We start from the raw sequence: 17,778 nt of genomic DNA, 5'->3' as shown, positions 1-17,778 counted from the left end.
TTACACCACCATTTTTATCTTGTATGTAATAAGAGCATGCATATTTTGATACAACGTTGTAAATATATACTTTAGCCCAACAAAGCAGCTGTCGAGAAAGATAAGGAATTTAAATTGAAACTACTTGTAAACCTATATGATATTATATTATTTATAAGTATATTGATAAAATTATGTTTATGAAAACTGTGAAATCAAAATGATCCGAAAAGATTTTTAACGATAACGAGCAATTTCAACAGTATAGAAAAGAAATATTAGACAAATGGCGTAATGGAAACGGCTTCAATTCACTTTCAATATGATAAACAGTACAAAACTTTCAGGGGGGTAGGGCTCCGTGGCCGAGTGGTTAAGGTCGCTGACTTCAAATCACTTGCCCATCATCGATGTGGGTTCGAGCCTCACTCGGGGTGTTGAATTCTTCATGTGAGGAAGCCGTCCAGCTGGCTTAAGGAAGGTCGGTGGTTCTACTTAGGTGCCCGCTCGTGATGAAATAATACACGGAGGGGCACCTGGGGTCTTCCTCCACCATTAAAGCTGGAAAGTCTGGAAAGTCGCCATATGACCTATCACGTGTCGATGCGACGTTAAATCCAAAGAAAAAAAAACTTTCAACCTGAAAAGAAATAAGACTACTGACTGATTATTGCTTTTGTGTGATAAATGCATTCAAGCCTTTAATTAGATATAATATACCAATAGCATTTGCCATTTAAGCACTTCATTCAAACGAAATTTTCTCTTTTTGTTAATTACTGCGTTAATTTTTAAATTTAAAACAGATCCAATTATTTACATGGCTTAAAATTTAAAAATCAATTTGTCGCTTCTCTGTGGGCAAAAATGTCGGCAGATAACATAATTACCTTTTATGTCCACAAGTAGATGTAGGCCTAATACTGAAACCTTATTTTATCGCGCATTTACATCGCCAAATATAGTGCGTAGACGTCGCCAAATATAGTGGGTAGACGTGACAAGAGCTTTAAACTCTGTGTGTTTAAATAGTGTTAGAATACTGGAAGTAACACGTCATTCGGAATAAGTTAGGAATGTGTAGACGGCTAATGAGTTTTATATAAAACTGTAGATCAAATGTAGTAGTACTTTATTAGTATGGCGCCAAATGATACGTCTACGTGGCGTCAGATTTCCGTGTTTTAACGGAACTGTGCATGGATTTTACTTGATAAGTTGTACCTATCCCTATTGAAAATTAAGTGTTTGGCCTTATGCCCCCATTAGAACCCTTTGGTCCTTTTGGTCCTATGTCCCAAATTTTTTGTCCCTACCTTAGAAATCCAAAAAAAATTCACCACCTAAGAACAATTACATTGAGTGCATGTTTATTGCATAGTGCTTGGGAGAAAATACAATAAGTCTAGTGCTATTTTGCATTCATATATTTTCTAAACATTTTTCAAAATATCACAACGCTACGATGTTACTTTAAGGCAATCGTGTCTTCACCCCTTTACGCAGTATGGTGGTAAGAACATTATAAGGATCTTACATGCCTGCCTGGTTAAGACGGGGTTTTCCCTACCCGAGGGACAGTGTGGAATGGAAAACCGAGCGTTAGCGAGGTTTTTTATCCATGCTCTCCCGAGGGTAGGGAAAACAGCTGTCTTACACAGGCAGACATGTTAGATCATTTTTCTTGCCTATCATGTGGAGACAAATAGGTTTGGGTATTTCCTGACATTATTTATAAAGTTTATGACGTCACAATGGTACCAGTAAGTACTATGTGACGTGACCTTAGTGCACGCTATTTTAGACAAGGTTTTTCCCTAGGGAAAGACAGGAATATCTATCCCCGGTGCGTGCTCTGATAAATGTATACTTTCCCCGCTAGGTAGGCAAGAATATCTATTTCTGATCTGGCTATTACATTATCCTAGATATATCCTAGATATATTCAAATATCTGTGGTACAAAATTATGTTCTGTCTGTATATGTTTCTCCTTTGTTATTTTATAGGAACAACCGTCACCTCAGTCCGGCCTACGTACGGAAGTATTGGAGGAGGGACTTTGATTACCATCACTGGATCTGGTATATAACATTTCCTTCACTTCAAATACCGCCAGACAATAAAACTCAATTATTGTGTTCTTCTGTGACAAATTTGGACATAAGAAATTGAAACTAAAGGTTTTAAAAATTCACTTCTGACGTTCTTTGTAAATACATTGTTCCAAAACTTTTCAGGCATCAAAATTAGCTTAAAAGAAACATTTGAATATAAAGTTTTGAAATAAACAACAACGATTTCATTCGGTAGAAGTTCTATATGAATTTGCATTTATGGCCATAGAATTGACAGTATTAGAAAAATCTTTAAAAAAAACAACAACAAAGAATCAACTTCCTTCATTACAGATTTTAACAATGGTTTATAGCGCTTATAAATGGAAGTTGCATATTATAACTGAGATTCATATATTTCAACGTCTAGTTTGTAATACAAACCTCTTTTTAACTTTAAATGTTTCACTTTGTAAATCAGGTTTTTCAAAGAACCAGTTCAGTCTCAGTGATGACCCTAATGTTGGAAATCGGGTGTACCTGGTCAGCAACGCTGGAAGCCAGTACAGTTGTCCTGTGATTAAGGAAAGTTCTTCTGAATCTGTAATAGTTTGCTACACAACTGGGTAATTATTTCTTCAACTTTGTTGTCGAAAATGAGTTAAACAGGTTTATCATTTATCTATCCGCTTTATTATGGATTAAAATGTGTATAGCTTCAATTAAAAATAAGAAGTATTTGGCATATAACTGCTACTTCCAGCGTATGTAAATTTTCATTGTAACGAGACAGTAGACGGAGAGATGGTCAGAGAGCTGCTACACATAACAATACATGATTCATCAACTGGCATTACGATACAATTTGTTGCTTATTGTGGTAAACGTACATGGTTTTCAGTAAGTTGCCAGATACCGGCTTAAGAATTAGATTGGTTGTTGATGGAGTACCTATTGAACATGGATACAGGTGTACCTACCGGAGAGACTGTGTATATAGGGTGAGTTCCGTTGAACTTAATGCAATGAACTTTTTTCCGTTTTTACCCCGTGTATGTTCCATTTTTATTTATTTACATTCGCCCTATTCTTTTCCATTGAAAATTATGACGTTCATTTCGTATGAACAGCAAAAGCAAAGGCGCGACAGTTACGTCATCGCTGCTTAGTGAAAACCGGCCGCTGTTTTGACGACGTCCGCGTATAGTCAGGGAGAACGTTCCAAAGATGACGTCGCACTTGTTCCGTCTGGTGCACAGAATGGCCGGGAAGCTGATCTTAATGTTAAATGCCACAAAATATGTGCAATTTATAATATCTTATTTACAAATGGAACGAAAATAAAATGTAAATATAAGAAATGAAAGTATTTTTCGGTGTTCCTGCGAAATGAACGACAGAATAGGATCGGCAAAGTAGACATGAATCGCTAGCGGGAGGACAATTTCCTCACATTTTAAACAACTATATCTTGAAATATTACTCTTATTTGTAATAGATGCTTTTCCTAACACTTCTTAATACTAGTTACTATATTTTCCAAACAACAACGTTCGTTTATTCGAGCGCATATATGTACCAAGGCTATAGGACGAAGACACGTAATGATTTTCCTTTTTTTTTAATCGTCAATATGCTTTTTTTAAAACAATCAATTATAAGTAAAGGAATAGATACTATAGAAATTCAACGTAAGAAAACCTTATTGAAGACATAACCTTTTTACTATTCTCTGTGGTAGACTTTTAGAAAACTTTATATTTACTTCCTAAGGATAACTACTTTGATACATGTATTTGTATAAGCCAATGCTCTCACAATGCTTATAGCAAAAGAAGTAGTTTTATCAAATGTTTTGACTGTGTTTTTGATTCAGTACTCCCCTATCCAAAGTTCAGCTTGATACATTTTTATAGAAACGTCAAGAAATTAGATGAAAAAAGTATTATACCCCAAACAAATCCATTTTATTCCCTGGAGGGTTTAATAGGATATTTTTTAATTTTTAAATTAGTTTAATATACTAACGCAAACATGATTTCATTTCTTATATTTACTGCTCCATATATCTTTATATCTGCAGCCATGGTATGAGTATACTCCTACGATAAATGACATTTTTCCTCGTTCCGGATTACCAGGTATGGGTCATTGTTTTTCTTGTTCATTTAGACAATTTACCCAGTTAGAAGCAAGTCAATGGTATCTATTCTAAAAAAAGTAGTATATACTTGACTTACGTAGCTTGCATATTTGTTGGAATTCACCCCACCCCTGCCTCTCTACACACACACACACACACACACACACACACAAAGCAAAGCAATCGATATGCTTTTAACGATCGTCCAAAAAGGCAGTGCCAAGCTGCATACTGTTATGTATTTAAAACATTTATACCGCGCATTTATGTACAGGATAGAGATAAATTGGCTTTTGATTTACAATACAGCCCTGGTGCACAATTTTGCAACAATTTAACGTAGCATAAAATATTCTAAAGACATTGACAATTACAATTTATTTGTATTTTGCAAATGTATCCAACCTCTATAAAAATGTGAGGCTTCCATTCGATTTTATGCTTTAATCGTTATCTTAGAAAATTGTCGATGTTACATTTAAATTGATTATACACATCTGTCTGGATGAACCGCACACATATAGAGCCAGCAGCATACATGGATACTAAAAGGTAATTAAGATTTATTCATAAAGTGGTTTTTCGGCGACGCCGTCTAAATTCGTTTTCGTTACCTATGCCACGTGACTTCAGTTTGCAAATCAAACTTCTTGATAACGCATTATAGATAATTTATCAAAATGGAAGATTTATGCAACACTCTGCCTGATTGGACGAGAGTGTCAATTTCTTTCACTCTGTTGATAGTGCTACGCTGAGTGAAATGTAGACAAAGCGTTTATCCTAAACGACGCTGTTCACAGTTTTAAAGCTAACTTTGGCTCAGTATATTTAGCAAGAATATTGATATATCTCAAAATGATAAGTAAGTTTAATAAATATGATAAAAACCTGTTCAAATACCAAATATATCAAATTAAAGAAAGAGCTGAATACGGTCTGCGTATCACATGAATAAGGGTGTGATAAGAGTCTTTTATGTAGAGAAGTGCTTTTTAAAAGATGTTCCTTGTTACAACTGTCGTCTGTATATGAAAAGGTTTCTTGCTTTTGTGACTTATTCAGATTGCATATTAAAATGAGTACTTGTTTGCTTTGATATATTTGTTATAAATTATTTAACTGATTTATTATATATGAATATTTTTCTTTAGTATGGTATGCAAATATTGAACTCAGTTGAAATCTGTTTTATTATATATATGCTATATAATGACAGAATCTCATTACTCTGAAATGAAGATACGCTGCCTTCAGTTTATCTATGTGATATGACTACGGTCAAACTTTGCTTATGAAACAGAAATATTGAAATAATTACAATTGTATGTTTTGCTTGACCTTCACTTTTTTATAGGTGTGACGTCATTGTCCAAAGATTCATGAATAGCGAATATGCATTTGTTAAAGCGGAATCAGTTGGCCTATTTTAGAAATAAATAAAAATAATAAATAAATAAATCCTTTAATTGATTTTTTCTCAAGTATTCTAATCAAACTTGATTTGTAGCATCTTTATTAGGCCCGCAGCCAACTTTGTTCAGCTGGGACATTTAACCCCTTTTAGGGGCTGCTAGAGCTAAAACTAGAAATGCCTTTATACAGCGTCTCATGAACAGCTTGGTGGATCATTGTCATACTTGGTCTGGAGCATCATTATAAGGTCCTCTTCCAAATTTTTTTATATAGGAACTTGGGCCCTATTAGGGACCACTATAGCTAAAAGTAGATATGCCTTTCTTTGCATTAACCACTAAAATGTAATGGATTTTTATCAAACTCGATGTGTAAAAATATCGTAAGGTCTCCTGCTATTTTGTTACAAATGGTGATAGGGACCAATTTAGCTAAAAATATAAACACGTTTATTGACCTCTTCTCATGAACCGCTTCATGAATCTTCATCAAACTACTGCTGTAATTATTCGTCTAAGGACAAAACGAAACAAAATTGCAACCCTACGAAACCTTTGCGAACCATTTAAACTGTTTAAGTGCGGTGTTTAGTTTTGCAATTTGAAAAATGTTAGATGAAAGATGAATGTTAGATGAAAAATTCATAAACTTCTTTCCTTATTACAATTCGCCGACCATCATTTTTAAAGATATTTCTTGTTTTAATATGGTTTCATATCAGTCTATGATATTGAATTGAGGGAATAATGTTGTAATTGATAATTGAGATAATTTATGAGAAATAATATTCCAAAGAATAAAACAAAAGTCATGCAGAATAAAAAAAAAACAGAATTAGAGAGCCATTTTTTGGTAACTTAAATGTTTATTGAAGAACAATTAATCATGTGTATAAAAATAATTCCTTTCAAGGAACGAAAGTAACACTCAAAGGGAAACTGTATACAGACGTGTACGGAATGAATAGTTCCAGCCAAAGATCGGCTGCTTTGAGAAGGTAAACTGTTGTGTGTGCATTGTGTTATGCTTTATAAAAAGGTTTCATTGGATTTGACAATACCAGAGCTGACTTGGCTACTGACAAACCAGACCATGCCTAAAATGCTAAATATTATACTTGTCCAGCCCTTAAAAGTAACACCCTTGGTCCTGTCACATCTGGTAAGTTATTGAGTACATTGATGTACTGGCCCCGCGTTCACAAAACATTGTTGTTTGAGTTTGAAATTTTCGTATGAATATTATTAAAACTTCAAGACTTTATTCTTACTGAAATTGACCATAAATACTGTATAGTCATTTGAAAAAAAAATCTTATCTTAAAATTTGGTTTTTAACATGCTATTTAGATATAATTGACAAATAAAGTTTTATTATCAAACTCAACTGAGACTGAAAATGTTTTGTGAACACGGGGCCCGATCTTTGGATCGGCCAAATTGATAGGTTTAAAGTTTATAACGGCAATTATTTTGTCTCTTATGTCAGAATTTATTTAATTCCATTCACACTCTCTTGTTTGACAAGTTGCAAATACAGTAAATGTGAGGTTGCCCCAAAACACGTTAAATATCCCCTGTTGCTTTTAGAAAGGTAACTTACATGGCGTTACCCTATTTTCAGCTTGCTTTTGCCTGCAGTGTTCTCTGTTTTGTCTTTTTACATGGTAACACCCACTCACCATCCCCGGTGTACGCCCAACTAACATACCATTTTAGCAATTGACTATCGTTTTCATGAAATCAAACTGTATCTTTATGACGAAAATTTGGAGCACACCGTCTGCGGTATCATTCTGTTTCAAAGGGGGAGTCAACATCTTTATAAATAAATATGTTGTTCCTAAGGATATCATTTTATTAAGTTTGTCTATATGTATGATAGTATCGAACATGAACACCAATATTGAGTACAAAAATTCGCTAATTATTATATATATATCTTCGCTAATGGCACCTTTAACATATTTCAAAAATTATATGTTAAACACGAAGTGTTTGGCCAAACAATAAAAAGAATTGTGACCTGGCAATTGGAAAATATTATATAGTCCATAATGTCTTTTGTTTTTAGGGTTTATATTGGCCCGTCTGATTGTGACCTTGGCGATGCTGACCAGATGTAAGTATACAATGTTAAGTTAATGAAAATCCTTGAATTGTAAAACTACAATCATCATTCTGTTATGATAAATGGCCATAGTCGGCAACATAATGTCATGTGATTTCCTATTTAACGACTGATTGTGACCTTCATTTAACTACATTTTGATACTACTATTGTTTAAAATAATTATGTTTAATTCTTTGATAGGTATGGCTTTGGATTGGATCACGATGATAGTGACTATGGTTTCATAAAATGCAAAACTAAAGGCACTTCCGTTGGTATGTGAAACATGTGTTATGTATCAACTAGTAATACCCCGGAGTTTCAATTGTGTTAAAGTAGCAGTATGTTTACAATTACATCATATGTATATGGGCAAAAATCATTTCTATAAAAAAGATATGATAAAAGGGATGATTTTAAATTTAGCATGATGGTAAAATTTCTCTTTCATAGCTAGAGATGAGAATGTTCTCTTGCAAATGTTACTCAAAGATTTACATGCACTTGTAGCCACTTGTAATACTTGAACATGGTAAATTTCCAGCGAACTTCGTTGTTGTGGTTCACGTTATCATAGTTCAGAATGGTTGTACAATTCGGTGGTTGCGACAACTGGTATCAAAGCTAAACTTTAACGAGGATATAAAATACCCATTATTTGAAAATATACTACTGTATTCTGTAAAATTAAAAATATTAAGAACTTATGAACAGATTATTTTGGGACGCCCCGCATGTTTGATGTTCAGTCCTTTTATAGTTTAATGCTACGTTTGCCTGGCGAAATACGTGGACCACAAAGTGATAGAAATACAGTCCTTAAATACACTTTTACCATCTATTTTGGCATTTCTCATCTGGTCAATTTCCTTTGGCCCGTAATACTACTCTTATTGTTTAGCCACAGGGTACATGTAATCATGATTCGTTATACATTTTCGTGGTTTATATGTCATGCATTTTGTATTTGGCTAACGGATTCACCTGGTGGGTTAACTATTAGTAATAACATGTTGCAAATTTTGAAAATACCTACACATTTTCAATTTTTTTTTATTTCTACAGCATAAAAAAAAGGTTTTGGATTTTCGAATACACCATATGAAGAGTGTAAGCTTTATGCATTATGCAACAAAACACAATAAATAGAAAATGTAGCTCTTATCCCTTTTCCTGGATTTTTATTTTCAGATAGTATACATGTAAAAAAAACATGCGTGTATACAGTAAATAAAACATTTCATTCCAGGATTCTTCAATGCCAGTTTTCTTATTGACTCGTCATACGGATGGTAATGTTTAGTTTATTATTTTATTTTTATAAAAAATTGTTATCAGAAACACATGTTGAATTTTTTACAATGGTAATAGAACAATATGTTTGAAGAGACTGATACAAATATCCTCTCATAACAGATTTAAATTATTAATCTTTTTTAAAGATATAAAGCTACGTACATGAAAAGGGTGTCAATTTATTTTTACGTTAATGTATTTCTGCACATATATATAATTCTTTGTGTAAAATGTGCCTTAGCCACATGCTTTATCATTGAATTATTGTATCCGGAGGAAATTCAGCCAATAAAATGATATAGGAATGTGCTTCAGTTTTATATGAACAGTTTCAAAATAATTTCCCTGCAGTCAATTTCACGATGGACGTCTGTATGAAATTTACATTTTTAATGGCATATCTGGCAGCTATAACTGCGTGCAATGTAAATTTAAATGATTCTGTTCTTAGATATAGATCTACTGTTATCAGTCATATTGCCAAATATCATTTAGGTCTGCATGTTTATCTTTTTACAATCCGCCAAATATCAAGCTGAGACCTTACATTGCTGCTTATTTGTTATTATTTCACAGCCAAGCTCTCTTGTCAAAATAAACAGTAGCTCTGACTTCTTTTAAAACACTTAATTCTCGGATATATGATTGATTCCTGCAAACATTTATGCTACCAGTATACTACTAGGCATTAAATAACAAAAGGTCATCATGTCCAGTTTATTTAAATACAGAACTATCTTAAAATGATTTATTTTTTAGGAATTATGACGTAACTATTTGTTTTCCAAACGCGTAGATTTTTCCTTACAGGTCAGTTGCAGATGCAAGTCAGTATCGTGTTTCTCGCAACGATGAAATATACATGTTTCAAATGTATACAGGTATGATAAATGTAATGCTTGATATAAACCGGTATTTGTTCCACGTGTTCGTTCAAGCTGACTAGAATTTTGTATTTGTATGTGTGCTCTTGCCGTTTTCGGCAGTTTTTAGCTGTGTAATGGTGGGTAATTAATCAAAGCAGCGTGTTACTCTTTTATATCTTTCTATTAAAAATCTTCGAGCTTATGACTCCATAATTTATAGATATGCACTCTCCCTTTTGAGCTAACTTGACTGGCAGACAAACAGAGATGTTGAATAAAGTAATTAGAAAAAGTATCTTTTTATACAAAGCAAGATAATCGGCCTGTACCAATAAAACTACTTTTAGGCTAGTATGCTACATATACATGTGGTATTTGAATGTGTTGTTTACGTGCTTGTGAAAGATGAACATTTCTGTAATGTAGATATATCTTACCAGTCTTGACAAGAAATGTATTTTTCATAATAGAAATCACGGGTTTAAGTCACACTAAAGGTAGCACGGCTGGAGGCTTATCACTAACCATCTATGGCAAATACTTCGACGATACAGCTCCGTACACTAAACCAAACGCGTATGTGGGAGGTAAGAAAATTATTGCAAGGCAATTTTATTCTAACAATAACATCTGTTTATTATCAAAAAAAATTATCACCCTTTCAATTTAAACTTATAAGCTATGTGTAAGCGGACGTAACACTTTCTGTCTTTAAAGGAGTCATCTTTTGTGATGACGTGCAATCCATTTTGGCATAGGAAGTACCATTTGCGGCACGGGATAAAATCCATATCCTGAACGAGCCCCAATCTTCCTACCTTTGGGCGTAACAAAATGATGAGGATAGAACTTTACGATGAAAAATCCAAAATGCCTGAGGTGGAATTCGAATCCGAATTGCACGGATGGAAGGCCCCTATTCTAACCACTGAGCCAAAGAGTCGACTCCCTGACGCAGTTGTCAGAGATTGGATTTAGACTTATACGCTATGCGTGTGCGACCGTAACAAAAACACGTGTAGTTTTTTTCTAAAGTGAAATAAGATTTTGTGAAACGTTCCAGAACTTTTGATACTATTACATGGTACGTTCCGCTTCTCTCATTTTTGTAGATACGGTTTGCGAAATCACGAATGTTGTGCGGGATGTCTCTGTAGAATGCATCGTGGACGCTGATCCACTTGATTATGGGCCGAAGTTTGCAGGCGGTAGAGGAGTCAACTTTGAACTGTGGACACCCATACCAAACGCTTACAAAGGCTTGGATAGCATCATAGCGCTAAAGGATTCATATCCAGGATATCGGTTTGAAATTCTGGATGAGACTTATTTCAGTAACAATTCCTTTGAAGCGTTGGTCAGCAGGATGACAACATTTTTCACTCCGCCACATACCGGAGAATACCAATTCTCTTTATTTGCATGGGAACAGGCAAAGCTATTTGTCGATGGGGTACGAACATTCACATTTGTCAAAATTACCTCTCTTTTTAATTAATTATTAATAACAACAGGAGTCCTTTAACGACCAAGTGCTTATTTTCATCATTTTTTTGTTATGTCATACATGTTTTACATTTAATACAAAAGCATATGTATTTATGAAGAAAATTTAATTGTGGTCAGTTATTTATTACTGCCGTCTGCATATGTTTCTTTCCTGTTTACATGTAAGATGCTGCGTATACCTTTCAGATTTCAAAGATCAACTCTTCACATTCATGGAAGGATTCAGATAGAATGACCCTGGACAAAGATAAAAAGTGAGATCTAGAATACAATGAGTTCTTTTAATCATATTAAAATGTGATCTAGGACTTTTTATGATTGTATCCATTAACTGTCATAAGATAACTCAGAAACAATATACGCATTTGCAATCATTAGCCCCTCAGTCAAGTATTGCCCAATCTGTTCAAAATGGCAGACAATTATTATCAGTGGGAACGTTTATGTCTCAGCACAATATATAAGGTTACATTCTACCAATTCAATTCCTTATTTATTTCATATTAATAACAAAACATTCAGACCTCATTTTCAGCACTTTAGAGCATTTCAATGATATGAAAACCATATATGGTAATTTAGTATAACATGTCTTCTTATCAAAATTAGAAAAATATTGACATGTTATGTTGAATATAAGAAAAATAATCTGTTCTGAGAAACATCACCCTCTAAAAATGCCCCCATGAAAACAGCCGTTTAGCAGTTACGCGTAGGTAGACATTTTTCGCAAAGAATAAAACTTATTCCAAGAAATTTACAAAGAAAATGGTCTAGATCTATTCTCAATACTATAAGCAATAAACATAAGCCAAAAATTTAACTGTCACCTCCTCATGTCACTCATTATACCAGATTTCATTCATAGCATGGAACTACATTTTGGACTACTTCACATGTAACACTGAGTAGTCACTTCCGGTTTGGTGTAATCCGTCCTATAAAGTCAAGTACTTGATACCAAAGGGGTCCGAGCGCTGGTTATTTGTTACATTTGTACCATTACAATATGTAGAGTAGAAATCCTGCAAAGGCCTCGGTAGCCTAGTGGTAGAACGCCCGCTTCGATTGTGGGAGGGCGTTGGTTTGATTCCTGTCCGCGTCATACCAAAGACGTAAAAATGGCACCATAGTAGCTTCCTCGCTTGGCATTCAGCATTAAGAGGATAGTATTAGCACTGATCTGCCCCGTGTCATTTTAATTTGACTGGGTTAGGTATCATGTCTCGTGTCTATGGCGTGATGTTCAAATGAAGCAGCACTAGAATGTTGGGCATTGTCCTCACTGCTACAAGTAGACACCGTCATTTATATAACTAGAATTGTTGAAAAAGACGTTAATCCCGAACACACACACATACGCACGCACGCACGCACGCAGGCAGGCACGAACGCATGCATACCCACACACATACACTAAATTATTCTGACAGTTTATATATTGTTATTGTTATATTTTTATCCTTAAACAGCACTAAAGTCATATAAAAGTGGGATATATTTTGATGATATTATCATAAAACGATTTATTTTTCACTTCTAAATTATACTATATCTCGATCATTTTTATATCATAAACTCAAGGCAATATTTCAATTTCAGTAACATACAATTAAGAGACTTGCACGCATGAAGTAAAATTATGTTGCGAAATATTTTCATACTTTATTGGCCCTTTGTTATACGCTCGTCTTACTAGACGTTATAAAGCATCTTACATATACAGTCTTAGGGTCTGTCCAGACACCTAGGGTATAAGAATGTTAGATGATGCCTGTATTAATTCACTAAATTCTAAACGCCGAACTGTTATTGATTAATATAGCCTTTGATATTCCAGATACCTACTAGAAATTTTGCACTATGCAAATTCAAATCCGGTGATTCACCTGAAAGTGAAATATTTTGGTACTCTCCTTACAAATGCGTTGATAGAAAAGGCCAAACAAGAGGAACAAATTATTGAAATAGAATCTGAAATAAGTAATGAAGTTCAGGTAAAATTTGAGATTCAGATTTGATTATCCATTAATTTGTTTTGTATACAATAATAGGGAGGAAGACTATGTTTACATTTCTTTGTCAAATTGTTGAATATCTGTATAGCCCTTTAACATTTTATAAACAAAACTTTATAACATTCCCTGTTGAATTAGACAAACTGCACGACGTTTCAGTGATATGAACATGAAACTGAGCCCATTTCTCTATTTAAGTAAATTAATTAAGTAGGATTTATACCAAGCAAAGGCAAATCAGTCATTAACTGTCTAAGAATAAATGATATGTAATTATTCGTTATTCTAATGTAGAATCAAGCGAAAAATATTGAGAGGCTGTAAATTTCTTGTTTTTCGATTTGAAATAGTTGCTGTTTTAGAGGAGTAATCAGTATCCGTTCTTTTTTATCATTTAATTGTGCACATTCTGAAAATAACAAGCTCCTAGTGATGTCTTCTCAGTAAGCTATATTCTGTGCAACGTTAATCAGTGTTTAACACATCCTTAAAATGGAATTAATTGACCTTTCTTATAATAAGACACTTTTGCAAGAGGACGAAACGTTAAATATCCTCTTAGAGATCTTTCTAAATTAAATCACTATACTACTACCTCTAACATGTTTTACACCGTGGCAGACTATTACTTCTTGAATACCGGCCGGCGATTTCCAATGTATTCACAAGTAATGAAAAACAACTCCGTGTACCTTTACAACGCTTTGTTAAGTACACTGGTGTAAGAAAGTGGTGTTACAAGTGAAACAGTGACATTTTTTCTGTATTTGTTTGATATTTCATCCATCGAAAAATCTATTACTGACCTCTTTAAGTTAACTGTAACTTGGTAAAGTCTTTTACCGTGTTACCGCCTCATTTATGGAATCTGAAGTTGAATACTTTTATCTGTGCTACAACCATCTGAGACATCTATTGGTGAAATTGGATTAAATGTCTTTTTTTTCTTTTACAGCGACTAGAGTTTAAACACTTTACTGGAGGTCGGTCATATGTTTCTGAAACTCAAACTGTTGATATAGAAACAAGCGGTGAATTTAGATTTGGATTATACGGAGTTTATACAGGTACGAAGACACTAAAATTACAAAGCAATTTTAACCAATTAAAATTGGTACTTTAACCATTTAGTTTTCACTACTGCTGCACAATCCTAGAAACATTTTAACAAAGATTGATGGTCTTGATGGTTTGAACAGTAATAAATTGTTTGTTTGTTTGTTTGTTTTGGGTTTAACGCCGTTTTTCAACAGTATTTCAGTCATGTAACGGCGGGCAGTTAACTTAACCGTGTTCCTGGATTCTGTACCAGTACAAACCTGTTCTCCGCAAGTAACTGCCAACTTCCCCACATGAATTATCAGAGGTGGAGGACTAATGATTTCAGACACAATGTCGTTTAACAAATAGTCACGGAGAACATACGCCCCGCCCGGGGATCGAACTCGCGACCCCGCGGTCCGTAGACCAACGCTCTTACCTACTGAGCTAAGCGGGCGAAAAAACACCACCTTCGGTACTTATATTGTTTGCGAAGCTTTGTAGAAACACAAACACAGTTTATGTTTGATGATAAGGGATCCTTTTTTTTTAACGATGAATGAAGTATAACGAATCTTGCTTTATAAAATCTTATCATTGCGGAAATATTTATCATTAAAGAACCTTTGACAAATACAATGCCGACATCTGCTGTGAAAGGAGCGCTTAATTCACTTCCCATATGGGGAACCGATGAATCAATGGATGTGGTGAAAAATGATAGTAATCCTCAGTGGTATCAGCTGATATTTAATTCAAAGCGAGGTAATAAGTTTTTAAACATCATGTTAGATTTGTATGGGACACTTATGTTATGTCATTTACTTGTCAGGATATACAAAGTTAGGATTCGAGAGCCAATATACTAAGTTAGGATTCGAGACCCAATACGAATAACACTCTCAAGGGTTAATTCATTTTAATCTACATGATACAAGAGCAAGTGAATACCTGACAATGAAACATGGCTATTATATAACACAGTAACAATAACTCAGTGTCCTAAAAGTGTTGCAGATGCAGCATGGTTGTGACCCTTAGTATGTATATAATCCAGTTACACAACAGCTTAGAGTCTTAACACAGTGCTGTAGGATTAGTATATCATAAAGATGAAAGATCAATTATCGTCTAGTAATTGACCACGAAGAGGGAAATATTGAACATATCATATTACGACCAGATATACTTATATCAGACATATTATGTTAATGATTTGATTGACAGCAACCTAACGTTTATTTTTATTGAGTTAGTAACATTTTATCTTGAATTTAAACAAAATTGTATTTCTGGAGCATCATGTTTGTTTCAATGTACAGGGTATTAAACGCATCAAAAAGAAACAGTTTCATTTTACAGACTGCATTTGTGTATGTGCTTTACTATTTTGTTTCGAAGAATAGGCACATATACGCCTCCGTTAAGTGAAGTTATTTGTATAAAAAGAATGAACACTACTTGTATATCATTTATGATTTTTTTTTGCCAATCATTTAGTAGCTAACTTAGAGCTTTGTGATGATATGCACTTATAAAATACGTCAAATTGTGCTTAACATAAACTCAATGATATCTTTTATTTTTCGGATACAAGTCAATCGAAAGAGAGAGTTTCTATCACAAAAAAAGTGCAAAAGCACAACGTAGATATCATAACTGGTACGAAGTATCTGTGTTCAATAATTAGAAATCGAAATACATTCATAGAGTACAATGTAACGATTAATCGTAGTATGCTAATTAAATCAATTAGAATAGCCATGTGATACATTGAACGTGAGCAAGAAAATTCTGTTCATGAGATGTTATTAAATATGCAACACATCTCACGCCCCCTTAAACCGCTTTAAGAGTTGTAGAAAATAAATTGTACTCCATATTCCCGGCGGGCAAGACAATATAACAACATTGAGTCAAAGTACTAGGAACCTATATTTTGCAGGCGATTTCCCGGATATTGACGTTGTGAAAGTTAAATATGGTTTTCCAGTATCGTACAATGTTACTGAGGATACACGCGGAATTCCAGACATAGATACTGTAGTCCTTGAGCTAGATGGAGTTGTTTCCGAACCTTTCTCTGTCGCGTCTCTAACTGCTGGAGAAATTGACGTAATATTTTTAACTGTTTCTTGAATTAAACGAGTTTCAAATTGACTGTTTCATGTGTAAGTTCGTGCGTGTGTGCTTGTGTATGTATGTGCGCGTGTGTGTGTGCATGTTCGTGTGTGTTTTTTACGTCTTCAGTCATATAAACGACGGTGTCTACTTATTTTTGTTTGTTTCTGTTGGATTTTAGACCGTTTTTTAACAGTATTTCAGTCATGTAACGGCGGGCACATAAGCTAACCAGTGTTCCTGGATTCTGTACCAGTACAAACCTGCTCTCTGCAAGCAACTGCAAACTTCCCCAAATGAATCAGAGGTTGGGACGAATGATTTGAGACACAATGTCGTTCATCAAATCGTCACGGAGAACATACGCCCCTCATGGGGATCGAACACACGACCAACGCGATCCGAAGACCTACCTTAGTTAAGCGGGTGGGCTTGGTGTCTACTTGTAGCAGTGATCACAATGCGTTTATGATTAAAAGAGGGTTCTGTTTTATATGTTGATTATGTCCCATTTTACAAACTTAACCCATAACTTATGATTAACGAAAAAAGTAAATGCACTTTTTCAATTATAATTGTTATAAAATTCTTGATTCATTTTGATTTTGTCAAACTTGATGTTCATCCTACATGGTTAAGTAATTTATACATCTTTAATATAAACATAGCTCAAAGATAACGTTCTCGGAACACTTGATGCAAAATGTCCACATTCATTTGAAACGTCAGACATGATTACATACTATGAGAGTTTCGAGACAGACTCTGCCTGGTTTAGCAGATATCGTGTACGGAGCCCCGATGCCTTTTGCGGGAAACATGTTCTCAAAAATCCAATGTATGTGTATAAAAGAAAAGAAGATGAGGATATATTTCTCACATACGATGGAATGGTAATGTACAGTATTATTTCTTTAAGCTTCTAAAAGACATTTACACAAGATCCGACAAGTGCTAGTTAGTTATCAAAATGTAGACATCTTAAAACCTATATTGGAATAAATGTAAAATTCAAAACAATTTTAACTGGCTAGGTGAATGACACAAATTGCATGAATTTCTTAATGTTTCATTTAATATTCAATGCAACAAGAACTGTAGCAACACATCCCGCGGTCCTTCCTTTAGGCGGAAGCACTATTATAGTAATCATTTGGTCGTCAACTGTTCGCATCCGGGAGATAACTAAAATTTCTGGGATATGCCTCTAAAAAGCTTTAT

At 34.3% G+C, this 17,778-nt stretch overlaps 1 protein-coding gene across 1 annotated transcript in view; it reads left to right on the top strand.

Annotated features, from left to right (window-relative positions):
- Window positions 1-17,778, top strand: part of LOC123560806 (fibrocystin-L-like) — a 121,317-nt gene that overhangs the window by 49,963 nt on the left and 53,576 nt on the right. Inside the window, exons 12-21 of the mRNA XM_045352964.2 lie at window positions 1,988-2,062; window positions 2,517-2,661; window positions 7,908-7,981; window positions 10,339-10,455; window positions 10,981-11,321; window positions 11,564-11,631; window positions 13,218-13,374; window positions 14,351-14,462; window positions 16,382-16,551; window positions 17,226-17,450. Coding sequence (XP_045208899.2) covers window positions 1,988-2,062; window positions 2,517-2,661; window positions 7,908-7,981; window positions 10,339-10,455; window positions 10,981-11,321; window positions 11,564-11,631; window positions 13,218-13,374; window positions 14,351-14,462; window positions 16,382-16,551; window positions 17,226-17,450 — 1,484 coding nt within the window. The remainder of the gene's footprint in view (window positions 1-1,987; window positions 2,063-2,516; window positions 2,662-7,907; window positions 7,982-10,338; window positions 10,456-10,980; window positions 11,322-11,563; window positions 11,632-13,217; window positions 13,375-14,350; window positions 14,463-16,381; window positions 16,552-17,225; window positions 17,451-17,778) is intronic.

The sequence above is a fragment of the Mercenaria mercenaria genome, chromosome 10 (genome assembly GCF_021730395.1).
Source record: "Mercenaria mercenaria strain notata chromosome 10, MADL_Memer_1, whole genome shotgun sequence".
Classification (NCBI taxonomy): Eukaryota; Metazoa; Mollusca; class Bivalvia; order Venerida; family Veneridae; genus Mercenaria; species Mercenaria mercenaria.
This window is presented reverse-complemented; position numbering and strand designations above follow the sequence as displayed.